Raw genomic sequence first — 12549 nt, 5'->3', positions numbered from 1 at the left:
TGTCACCGTGAGAGGCTTTTCCTGAACATTTGGCTGGCTGTGGCCATTGGTTCTCTGCCTGAGTATGTGCCTAGCACTGCTGAAGAGGTATTACTGAGTTCCAAAGAAGTATAGGCAAAGCTGTCTTCAGGGATAAGGACATGGCATATCCCATTGTAAGATATGAAGATACCGCCCGTGCCTTATAACTGGTGCCTTTTCTCCAACCGTCCTAAACATTAACAACATTGATGGTTTTGATGATCCTACATGATGAAAGCCCTCCTTTGACATGCTTGTTTTTCTGTTGCAGGGTTCTTTTGCAGGACTACCCACTGGCATGATATTTTCACAATGAGTCAACAAGGTTATGTGGCCACACCTCCCTATTCTCAGCCCCAGCCGGGCATAGGCCTTTCTCCACCTCATTATGGGCACTATGGGGACCCTTCCCATGCAGCTGCTCCACCAGGTAAAGGGTGTTATTGGGACTGGGATGTGATATTCAGTCATGCCTCAGGCTCATAGATAGAGGATGTTCTGAAAGAGTTGGATGGGCATTCTGTGATACCAAGGTTGGAGATTACAGGATCATATGGAAAAGGTACTCAGCAGTTTGATTATTTATGGAATATAAGTTTGATTTTTAAATATAGACTAAAACAAAGACTATTTCTTGAGTGTTTTAGTGTTATCACTAGACTTATTTTGCTGTTAATAAGTGCTGTGAGGTTATTGTAAAAATGAATTGAATATATATGTTAAGGTGGTTTGGACAATAATATTATAAAGTCAGTTTTAGATTAGAAAAATACTATTAGATTTATACCCTAAAGATTACTTACTGATAGTAATAACAAGAAAAACATGGCCTTGCTTTAAAATCATTATTGAACAATATGGTTGCTTTAAATTATGGGCCCCAAGCATGAGTCCTGGCTCTGGGATGGCCGTGGGGAGAACAGTGGTGGCATGGACTGACAGCTACTGTCCAGGCGGCAGGGGCCACCTTGAGATGCCCTCCTTCATCGAGGGGCTCCTCTGAGAAACTCGACTTTAGGAGAGCGGCTAATAATAGCTGGCTTCAGGCCTGATGGTCCCCAGTTTCCTAAAAACGTTTGTGTAAGACAGTCTGAGCTTCTGAAAGGATAGGAGGAAATTCAATCTGCACAGAAGATACATCACTATATGTAAATGCTCGGGAGGACTAACCCACCAAGTAGAGAGAAACCAGGACAAGATGGGTTTGCATTTCCTCTAGGACCCAGAAAGGCAAGTTTACAGGTGCTATGAGGATTCTGGTCCTGGCTGAGTTTATGCCATTTATGCATTGTAAGTCCTTGTGGAAAGACCACTGTAAGTCGATGCGTGGCCAGCTGGCTTCTGGCTGGCTAGAAAGCATCTAGAAAGCATCTACAGGGTGCAGGGGCCGCGAGGGGAAGGAAGGCTGCATATGGAGCCCTGTTGGCAGCCACACGCCACGCTGCAGAAGGTGCTCCAGCTCCCTATGGAAAGACACCCAAGGGTCTAGTCTTCCTCAAAGACTGAAAGAGCTTCACACAAGAGAATCCTCCTCCTGTCCAGGACCAATCCTCCCAGACATTTGTAACCCTGCTTTTCTTGGTCCTGGAACCATTAACTCATCTTTCTCCAGTTTTTCTCTATTTGATGGCTCATTTTGTTCATTTATATATAACGATAATTAGGAATTACCCCCTTTTGGTTATTTACCATGGATCAAGAACTGGTTGTGAAAAATTAGCATTAATCATCTTATTTAATCCTCATACAGCACTATGAAGTAGAGTACTAGCCTCTTGCAGTTAAGAAAGCAGTGTCTTTCTGAGTTACTCAGGGACTCTGCCCCTGCCTCTGCCCCTCGTGGCCCAGGGTGGCTTCCACTCCATAGCTGGCACCCACCCTGCTGTTCCTCTCTGCAGGTTACGGGAGAGTGACCTCAGCCTGCCCGCCCTCTTTAGAGTGGGCTGTTCATTATTCTCTCTTCAGAACTCTCTTCGCCTTTGGTTTGAGTGACTTTGCTTCTCTTGATTGCTTTTCAGCATCTCTATAGAAGGAGCCTCCTGCCATGTGAGTCAGGTCCTGCTGTTCCCTCTGTTTAGCCCTCACACCTCCTCTGCGGGCCTTTCTACACCAGCGTGGGCCTCCCACTTCTGTGTCTCCACACAGATGTCCCTCCTGGGCTCAGAAGAATATTCCCCACCACTCACCTGCTTACACGGCATCTCATACTCACATCCAGGACGTTCAGTGTTCTTTCATTGAAACCTATTTTACTGGCATTCTCTATCACACATTAGCATCATTCATTTGGCGATTTGCACCAAAAAATACAAAAAGAACCCCAAAACTATTCCTTGTAAGCCCCTCTAAGCCATTGGTTTCCCAGATCTTCTTGGAGCAACTGTAAACACCTTTCCAACCTGATTCTTGCTCACGCTGCTCTGTCTATCCATGCCTCCCTGGATTGCTAAAACATCGGGTAACACTACGCGCCTGCCCACTGCTGCCTTTCTCCTGAGCCGGCAGGATTTTATTCTACGTACAACTCTAGTGACTCTCCTTTGCATAACACTCTTAGGTCCACCCCCCCCCACCCCCGTGTATATTCTAAGCTCCGCATGCCACGGTGTCTTAGTAGCGTTCTTTTTTCCAGTCCATCTACCCCTTCTGCACACGTCACTGTGGATACTGAGTTGTCCCTCGGAGGCCACCCCTCACTCCCGGTCAGCACTTGCCTCCGCACTGTGCTCAAGCCAGGGCTGTGGCCAGTTCCTCAGACCCACTTCTAAGCCCATCTCCTGTGCCCTTCTTGCCCTGCACCACCTCTCCCTGAGATGGTGCAGGCATTCATCTCTTTAAAAAGACCTCAAAACACTTTTAAAAATCATGTGTTTTTTAAAACCTTAATTGACAATTTAAATTACATATAGTTACCATGTGCAGCATGTCCTGAAAACGTGCCTGTGCTCTGGGTACTGGGCCAAGCTAATTTCAGGCGCTCATCGTGAGCGGCAGCCAGCAGCAGCTCTGATCAGCACAGCGCCCTGCTGTTTTCCCCACACGTCCTAATGGCTGCTTTTAATACTGCATTTAACGTGTCTCACTTCTGTTTAAGTCTCTCTCCTGTTCAGTTCGCGCACGGATAGCCAGTTAAGGCAGCTTTCTGTAAATCATGGTGTCTTTAATTACTTACGCCTTTCCCTAAAGGACTCCATAGCTTTGGATACCTCGGTCCGTAGCCGTTCTGTGTCCCATGTCTACCCCCTGAAGACCCTTTTGCTGGTTTTCTGACAGACACAGGCCTCCGGGTTGTGCTTTCCTGGAGTGCCTCTTTTGCTGCAGACCTACCTACCCTTGCTCTGTTTCCCACACAGGTCCTGTCTCCTAGAACGCCTACTGATTGTGCTTTTCAATTCTTTGCTGTGTGGTAACAAACTTATTAGATTTATTGAGTGAGCAAAATACATGTGATATAACAGCAAGGACTAGTTTCAGCCCTTATAGTACTTACCTATCGTAGTAGAGGGAAATGCACTAAGGCTTATCTTTAATTTAAGCAAACATTTCCCCCCCATGAATAGTTTCTAATTTGGTTCAAGTGTGTTGAGTCCAGAGCTAAGTTCAATGTATGCTTCTTTGGTGATGTTGTGTTGAGTAGGGTTTCCTTACTGAGGGTTGGATCCCTTGTAGTGGAAGGGGATTTGTTAAGGGTGTCAGGAGGCACTCAGAATGACAGACAGGCAGTGAGCCAGACTTAGGACCCCACTGCCGAAGGAGAAGCACATCCCACAGGGCCTTTTTCTCCCAGAAAAACTTTCTCTGCCACCAAGCCGAGGAGCACCAGGGCGTGTTGCCTTGCTGACTTGTAGGACATGGCAAAGTGAGTTGTAGGAGAGCCTGGGAAGTGGACTGTCCCGCTGGAGGGTCCAGGCTACAGTGTTTGCCACTATGTGGAAGATGGCCCGTTATTTTAGACATCTTTCAGCAGAAGCATGGTAGTTCATTCTATGTGGTGCCCCCTCCCTGTTGACATTCTTCCGCTCTGCACAGGACCTGGTTCTCTTCATGTCTGATTGCTTTTGAAAATGCCAGCAGTGTGGCTGGGGAGACTCTGCTCAGATAGCAGCCACGCTGATGTTCCTTGCCAGGGTGCAGTCCAAAGGGCAGGCACACCAGCCGGTGGACTCTGAAGTCTGACCCTGCCTGCCTGGTACTCCTGGTCTCCCCACCCGGCCACCCACATTCACGGTAGTGCCCTGCCCTCGGGTCTCAGCTCAGGCTTTACCCATGGTGCAGCTGTGTCCTGTCCCTGTGCTGAGAGAACTCCTGCTTGTCCTCAGGACTTGGATCAGGCCAGCCTCCCCCAGATCCCAGCACCCCCAGGCAGGATCGGGGGTCTCTCAGGTGACAGGTAGGCCTTCCCCAGATCCCAGCACCCCCAGGCAGGATCGGGGGTCCCTCAGGTGACAGGTAGGCCTCCCCCAGATCCCAGCACCCTCAGACAGGATCGGGGGTCCCTCAGGTGACAGGCCTCCCCCAGATCCCAGCACCCCCAGGCAGGATCGGGGGTCCCTCAGATGACAGGCCGGCCTCCCCCAGATCCCAGCACCCCCAGGCAGGATCGGGGGTCCCTCAGGTGACAAGCCAGCCTCCTCCTGATCCCAGCACCCCTAGGCAGGGCCAGGAGTCCCTCAGGTGACAAGCCAGCTTCCTCCTGATCCCAGCACCCCCAGGCAGGATCGGGGGTCCCTCAGATGACAGGCCGGCCTCCCCCAGATCCCAGCACCCCCAGGCAGGATCGGGGGTCCCTCAGGTGACAGGTAGGCCTCCCCCAGATCCCAGCACCCTAGGCAGGGCCAGGAGTCCCTCAGGTGACAGCAGGTGCCTGCTTACTTGGTTATATCTCTGTTAGAACCCTCTGTGCCCTCCAGGCATGTTAAGTACACAAATGAGTGGGTTTGAATCACTGCCATAGAGGTGATTTCCAAAAATAAAAGGGAGAGCATGTCTTCTTAGATTGGTGTGAATAGTTGTGCTTGGAGATACATACGTACATACGTGAGAACTGGGTTCGATTCTCCAGACACATGTGCAGGTTGGTGAGAATGACTACTACCAACCTTATCCAGAAAGTAAGAATATCTTTGGTTCCTTGTAGTGCATGTAATTATTTAAGTTGGAAATATTTTACTGGTACTATTGTGGATTTCCTACTTTTCTTCAAAGTAGTTTTAAAAGTAAACATACAAATGTGCATGTAATTAGGCTATATATGTTTAGTTAGAACATAAATTCTTAATCAAAGGCGAGCGGGGAGTATGGGTGGGAGGGGAGGTAGTTGTCCAGCACCCGTGCCCTTGCCTCGGTGAGTCCTCACAGTGGCCCTTGGAGAGAGCAGTCAGAGCCCAAGGCCCTGACTGAAGGATGAAGTGGCCTGTCAGGCTCAGCCACTAGAAGCTGGGGAAGGGATTCAAACCCAAGTCTGTGTGACTGCAAGTCTCACGTTTCCCAAACTTTGCTGGGTGTGAGGTTTAGAACACCATATAGAAATTTTGCGGATTTACTTATTTACTTATTTTTGTGGTTCCGGGTATGAAACCCAGGCCCTTGTGCATGCCAGGCAAGTGTTCTACCACTGAGCTATATCCACAGCCCATCTGCAGTGTTATAAGTATTTGTTTTTCAAGAAAAATAAGAACTACATAATCTCACTCAAAAATAAAAAAGACTAGCCAAGCATGGTGGTGCACCCTTGTAATTCCATCATTTGGGAGGCTGAGACAGAAGGATCATGGTTCAGGACAGCCTCGTGGTTCAAGGACAGCCTCCGCTACTTAGTGAGGCCCTTTGTAACTCAGTGAGACCCTGTTTCAAAGTAAGGCCAGGGGTGTAGCTCGGAGGTAGAATGCCCCTGGGTTCAATCCTCAGTACCGCAAAAGAAAAAGAGAGAGAGAGAGAGAGAGAGAGAGAGAGAGAGAGAGAGAGAGAGAAAAGAAGAGAAACTGATTCAGAGAAGTTGAGGGTAGTAGTTGCCGAGGGGATGTGGGGCAAGGCTGGTGGGTGGGTACCAATGATAGGAGGAGGCAGGGCTGTAGGGAGCTATTGCACAGCAGCTTCAGTATATACATCACCAATACGAGCTATATGTCTCAAATAGCTGGAGGAAAGAATTTTGAATGTTTTCCCCATAAAAAAAAGATAAATGTTTGAAGAAATATATGTGTTTAACCTGATTTACACCTTACATAATATATGAATGTATTTAAATATTACATGGCACCCCATTAATATGTAAACTTTTTATGTATTAGTTTTAAAAAATGAGCCAGGTGCAGTAGCACACACCTATAATCCCAGTACTTGAGAGGCTGAGATAGGAGGATTGCAAGTTTGAAGCCAGCCTCAACAACTTAGGGAGTCCCTGCTTTCAAATAAAAAAAAGAAAAGGGGGGCCTGGGGTATCGCTTGGAGGTAGAATACCCCTGGGTTTAGTCCCCAGTACCACAAAATAAACAAACAAACAAATAGAAATAAAATAGATAAAATGAAAAACTAAAATTTAAATGCAATATTTGTGTTTGTGGTATATGAAAAAAATAGTTAGATTTTTAGAACTAGGCCTACAAAGCTAATGTAATTTCTTCAGTTTAAGGAATTCTGTCTTGGGAAGAACCCTTTGTAAAAGTTTTGGTATCATCATTCACAAAGACTGCCATGTTGGTGCAGACGGCGCTCTTGATCACCCCGTGTCTGAGAGCCCTTGTCGGGGGTCCTGAGGACAGTGAGAAGCTGCCCCTCACCCGGGTGTTCATTCCACGAGGGATGATAGCGGAGGAGCTGTGGGCACACGGTCCCACCCAAGGCCACATGCAGGGCACGCGGCCCTGGAGACCCGCATGGCTGCAGGAGAGGGCCAAGAGTAGGGCGACAAGCAGAGCAAAAGCGAGCGAGAGCAGGAGGATTAAGGAGCTGGGCTTCCTCTCTCTCTTGCTCTCGCTCCTTTTTAAGAGGCTAGGAGGGTCTCACTTGTACTTTACAGAGAGGAAACAGGTCCTCAAAGAAACTTGTTGCCCAGTTTGTACAGCTACTAGGCACCGGCAAGAAGAGCTCTGCACTACTCTAACCCAGCCTGAGGATGTCTTCCCCTGCCACCGTTTCTCTCAAAAAATAAGAGGAAAATTGCATGAAAACAGCAACCAAGAGAAACTTTGCTTTTCTTTTTTGGGCTTTTTGTGCTTGAGATTGAACCCAGGGGTATTCTACCTCTGAGCTACACCCCCCAGCCCAATTTTATTTTTATTGGAAATGGTCTTGCTAAGTTGCTGAGGCTAGCCATGAGCTTATGATCCTGATCCTCCTGTCGCAGCCTCCCAAGTACTGGAATTACAGGTGTGTGCTGCCACGCGGCTCCATCAGTGGGCTGTGTGTGACCCTGTGACTAGCACTTACAGCTGTGTACCGCCCAGCCCGTAGGGTCCTGGGAACGCTGTAGACCACATGCTCAGGATTTGTGGGGGACAGCCCCTCTCTCCACAGGTATCCCCACACTGGAACCAAGAGGCATTCCAGTGCCCTCCTTTTTGTGGTACTGGGGGTTGAACCCAAGGCATTCTACCTTTGAGCTATGCCCTCATATGCTATTTTATTCTTTATTTTGAAACAGGGTCTCACTAAATTGTGAAGGGCCTCACTAAATTACTGAGGCTGGCCGCCAACCCGCAATCCTCCTGTCTTAGCACTCAGATTGTGGGATTACAAGTGTGTGCCACCACACCTGGCTCTTACCATGCCTCTTACTGGTTTTTCTCCTAGATTTCTTTCTTGATATCTAACTAGCATAATTTCATTATGGGATCTAATATTCTTTGTGATGGAGAATACTTTGTGTTCTGTCATAGTGCCTCTACTATGCAAAGGTTATTTCCTCTGTTTTAGTTTCTGTTTGGTGTTTAAAAGGATTCCCTTTTTATTTTGTTATCATGATGATAATCAAATAATTATGACATAGCTTAACTTTGGCAGGTCTCTACGGAATGGTTAAAGCAGGCTGGAAGTGTTACGGATTGAGAGAATATGGTTGTGGGGAAACTGTTCCCCGGGAACCCCTGCTAGGATCCCGGACACACTTTCCCTCAACCCATAACAAAACCCCAAATGACCAAAAACAGAAAAAAAAAATTTAGATTCTTGTCCTAAGCTAAGAATAAATATACATAGCTTGGACAGTTGCTCAAGATTTAAAGAAGTTTATTAAAAGATAGAAATACAGAGGATAGGTATAGCTCCATATCAGACTGGCATGGAAGGGTGACTCAAATAAGTACACCGAAGAACTCCAGTTTATTGAGTGTTTTTATCCCGACCAAGTCTGTGGCAGTTCCTTTGATCTGTAGATATGCTAGCCCTATCTCTAGCCCAGTTTCTCTGCTGTCTCCAGCCGTATTTGCCCCGAAGGGGGAGGGGGGCTGCCTCGTCTCTGTCTCTGTCTCCTCCGTCTCCTGAACACCTTTTGTTTTACTCCCAAGATGTGTGAAATTGTTTCTCCAGGATCTGGATTTGCTCCCATACCTGGCTCCAGCTTTCTTCCTTCTCTTTAGAAATGTAAATTACAAGTCCCTCCTTTTTGCTAGCCCTGGCTTTCTTAGTATGCACGATATATTTTTAAAATTGGAAATCTTTCCCAATACTGGTACATTAATACATTTTAAAACCTCTTCACAATACTAGTACAGAAAGGGCATGTTGTCCTACCCTTTCTTTCTCCTTCACCATTTTGTGTTGTGATGTCTTCTGCCTTTGTTTTATCTCTTGCCGTTAATCTGCCATCTTTGTTTTGTCCCTTTTCAGGGGCATTCTACCTCTGAGCTACACCCCCAGCCCTATTTTTTATTATTTATTTTGAAACAGGGTCTCACTGAGTTGCAAGGGGCCTCGCTAGGTAGCTGAGGCCGGCTGTGAACTCAGATCCTTCTGTCTCAGCCTCCTAGATGGTGGATTACAAGCGGGAGCCTCCACGTCCAGTTTCTCCTGGCCTTTTAATAGACTTCTAATCCACATGCTATGTTGCAGGTGTAATGAAGCCGGTGGGGCCTCTGGGGGCTGCTGCCCCTGGGGTGGTGCTGTCTCCAGGTCCCCCACCTCCTGGACCACATCAGTTCGGCCAGAATGGAGCACATGCTTCAGGCCATTCTGCCCAAAGGTGAGCTCAGCTCTGCTACGTTGTCTCAGAAATACCTTTTAAATGTGCATGTTTACTGGTTGAAAGTTCCCCCTCCTTGTGATATCCATATCCTTCAAAAGATCAACTGGAAGACTGCCTACAAACAAAGCAATTAGAAAAATTAGGTGGGGAGTATTAGTACATACTTTTAAATGTATCAGAAAGATACTTGTCTCAATGCCACACGTTTTAGTGTAGGCTTATATTCAGTTTATTTTATATTTCGTATTAATTTGCAGTTCATTCGTTGTCCATGATCTTTATTCCCCATAAGACTTTCAGTCACCCCATTCTCTTGTCTCTTTCACAGAATCTCAGTACCAGGAGGTACTTAATGGATTGGGAGGGGCAGTGGACTTGAATCCACTAGCCCCTTTTATTTTTTATTTTGAAACAAGGTTTGAGTTGCTGAGGCTGCCCTTAATGGGTATTCTAAAGTGAGCTCAGATTGAGCCCGCGGGGTCCTGTGGGGGAGGCACCGTGGTGTGGAGGGCAGAGACAGTGTGGCAGGGCTGTAAAGGCAGCCCGGAAACAAAGTCTCCTGTCTATGCTATAGTGAGCTGAGAAGGGGAGAAGCGCGAGGGTGGCCTGAGCCAAGCCGTGAGGTGTCTGGGATGATGTTGGAGCCTGCACCCAGAGGACTGTCCCCTGGGCAGGAGCCAACCTCACCTCTCCCTGCTGGAATCCCTGTTGTTGGCCCGGGGAGCTGCTGCCGGCTGGGCTGCGGCAGCCACAGAGTCTTGCTGCCGCAGCTTGGGCCTTGGCTCTTCCCCAAGGATAACCAGAGCTTCCTTTCCCAGGGTGTAGGCCAGGGGAGGGAGGAGCGAGGAGCTATCTACTGTGAGTCTGCTAGTGGTGAAGCCATTAGTTACCTCTTCAAGGAGCTTTATTAGTTCCTGCTAATTAGACAACTCTTCTGGGATAACGTTCCTGCGGGCATTTGCTGGCTTGACGCTTCAGGCTCTTGTTTGTTGTGATAACGTTTGGTTGAGTGGTAGCTGTGGGATGCGGAGGCTGCGCTGCGTCCACTGGAGTTCAAGTGTGGTCAATCTTGGTTTGAGCGCAGAGTGGGAGTCAAGGGCTTTGTGGACCTGACCCCACTGCGTTCCCAGCCTGCTCATCTTGCATCCGGACTCCAGCATTGCTCACCTCTGTGGCGGCCTCACAGTGCAGGCCCCTCCCACCTGTGTGCAGGTGTTCCAGATGCCCGCTTGCCATGAACCAGCACTTCAAGAGGACAGGAAGTGTCATGTCTTGGAACAAGGAATTGTTCCTTTATGCAGCAATGAATGCACAAATCAGAATCTTAGAACACCTCCTCAAGTCATTCACTGGTGACCACAATATATTTTAAGTGTGTCCAGCAAGGCTTGAACCACATTTTTCTATATGTGTTTTACCCCTAGTATCATTAATTGATTAGCTTAATGGAAAGTTAACTTGTGTTTTCTGTCTTTTTTCAGACTCCCTCCATATATATTTTTATTTATTCATTCATTTATTTATTTGTATTGGGGATAGAACCCAGGGGCATCTAACTCTGAGCTTCACCCTTGCCCTTTTTATTTTTTAAACAGGGACTTGCTAAGTTGCTGAGGTTCTGAATAACTTGCTAAGACTGGCCTCAAACCTGTGGTCCTCCTGTCTCAGCCTTCCAAGTACTAGGATTACAAGAATGTATATGCCACTACACCCGGCTCCAAAATAATTTAAATCAAAGGAAGCCTAGTCTAACTATGTTGGTCTTTTTAAGATTTTTGGCAAAAGAAATTTGAGAATTTTGCTTAGCAATATGTTAGGGTTAAAAGATTTTCATCCTAACATTATAACCCCTTATAAAAATTATCTGCCAGAGGAAAACTTGTACTTGTGGGTTTTGTGAAAAAGCACTTTGATCCTTCTTCATCTATATAATGCAAAGTGTGGGCTATCACCATTCTTGAAATGTGGTTAATACACAGAGTAATAGTTTGAAGGTTAATTTTGAGTTTTGTTAAAATGATTACCCAGTTTGGAGTGTGTGAGAAGACAAGCCCGGGTCAGTGTGATGTTAGGAAGTTCTCAGCTGAGGCCTGGAGAGCTGGTCAAGTGGCAGCGGAGCCGAGACGTTGGGATCAGAGCATGCCACCTGGGAAAATTAACTTTTATTAAAAATTTAAAATTCTATTAAAGACTGATAGCAGGACTCCAAGCATGCTCTGAGCTCCTATGACTGATGAGCGTGATAGAATACTGTTCAGATGGCGGCCAGTGCTCACATGCAGAGCAGAGGAAGTGAGTGCAAGTACAACCCAAATCCGCGGCGGTGCATGCTGAGACTTTAGGATTTGAAAAGTGAGGGAAGCCAAGGAAAACACTCCGCCGTGATCCAGCAAGTCACAGGCTGAGCACTGCAGGTGAGAGGCTCTCTGCAAATAGTGAGGCCCTGCCTCAAAATAGAAGAATAAAATAGGGCTGGGTGTCGCTTGGAGGTAGAATGCCCCTGGGTTTAATCCCCAGAACCAACCAACCAACCAACAAACAAACAAAATGGGTAGGAGATAAGCAGAACTGTCCTGAAGACACAGTCACAGAGCATTTAGTTTATGTTGATCTTGACTTCAGAGTGCCAGGCTGTGCTGGGCTCTGCTTCCCAGTTTATTCCCACAGCGCTTCTGAGTCCGCAGCAGGAGTTTGCACTTTTCTGTCTTGTCCCATTGGACACATGAGTATTGATGTGGGATGCTGCTGCCCGGTCCACTGGGAGCTCGTGTCAGGCTTATCCATCTGGCATGCGCGGCCGGTCGCTTTCCTCGTGCACACAGAGATGGCCATACTTCACTTTGCAGCTATTGACATCTGTGTCTCTCCTGCTTAAGAGACTCCATCATCTTAGCACCTTTTCTCTTCTCAGATTCCCCGGCCCTCCACCGGTCAGCACTGTGGCTTCCTCCTACGCCGCGTACCAGCCCTCTGTACAGCCATCCTACCCAGGCCCTGCATCCACATCCTCTGTGGCCCCGCTGAGCAGTCAGCTCAGCGCCATGCAGATCACCAGCCACGGTGAGTCCACAGCCGTCCACATGGTGACTGTACGTAATAAGAAAGACTGTCTTTGCTTAAAACAGATGCCACTGGCATATCATACTGAAGGAGTGTTGGACCTTTCAACATAAATCACTGGCATTGTGTGTGGCTGTGATTAATTCTCTTCCTGATCACATTGCCGCTTATTTCAAGATGATTGAAGATGGATACTCTACGTTTAGTGTCAGAGCAGTTACAAAAAAACACTGACTTCGCAAGTGAACCTTAGGACAGTGAAATTAGTTTAAGAACTATGAGGGAAT

General features: G+C 47.3%; 1 protein-coding gene across 3 annotated transcripts in view; it reads left to right on the top strand.

Moving 5' to 3' along the window:
• Positions 1 to 333: 333 nt before the first annotated feature.
• SEC24D (SEC24 homolog D, COPII coat complex component) overlaps positions 334 to 12549 on the top strand; it is a gene marked incomplete at both ends in the record, with an annotated part of 66919 nt that continues 54703 nt past the window's right edge. For 2 of the 3 annotated variants that reach the window (XM_080697618.1, XM_080697617.1), the window contains 3 exons: positions 334 to 451; positions 9070 to 9199; positions 12114 to 12295. In XM_080697618.1, the coding sequence (XP_080553744.1) occupies positions 334 to 451; positions 9070 to 9199; positions 12114 to 12295 (430 nt within the window). The remainder of the gene's footprint in view (positions 452 to 9069; positions 9200 to 12113; positions 12296 to 12549) is intronic. The other variant, XM_080697619.1, reaches the window with a different exon arrangement.

Source organism: Muscardinus avellanarius (genome assembly GCF_963383645.1).
Source record: "Muscardinus avellanarius genome assembly, chromosome: 6".
In the NCBI taxonomy this organism is placed as follows: Eukaryota; Metazoa; Chordata; class Mammalia; order Rodentia; family Gliridae; genus Muscardinus; species Muscardinus avellanarius.
This window is presented reverse-complemented; position numbering and strand designations above follow the sequence as displayed.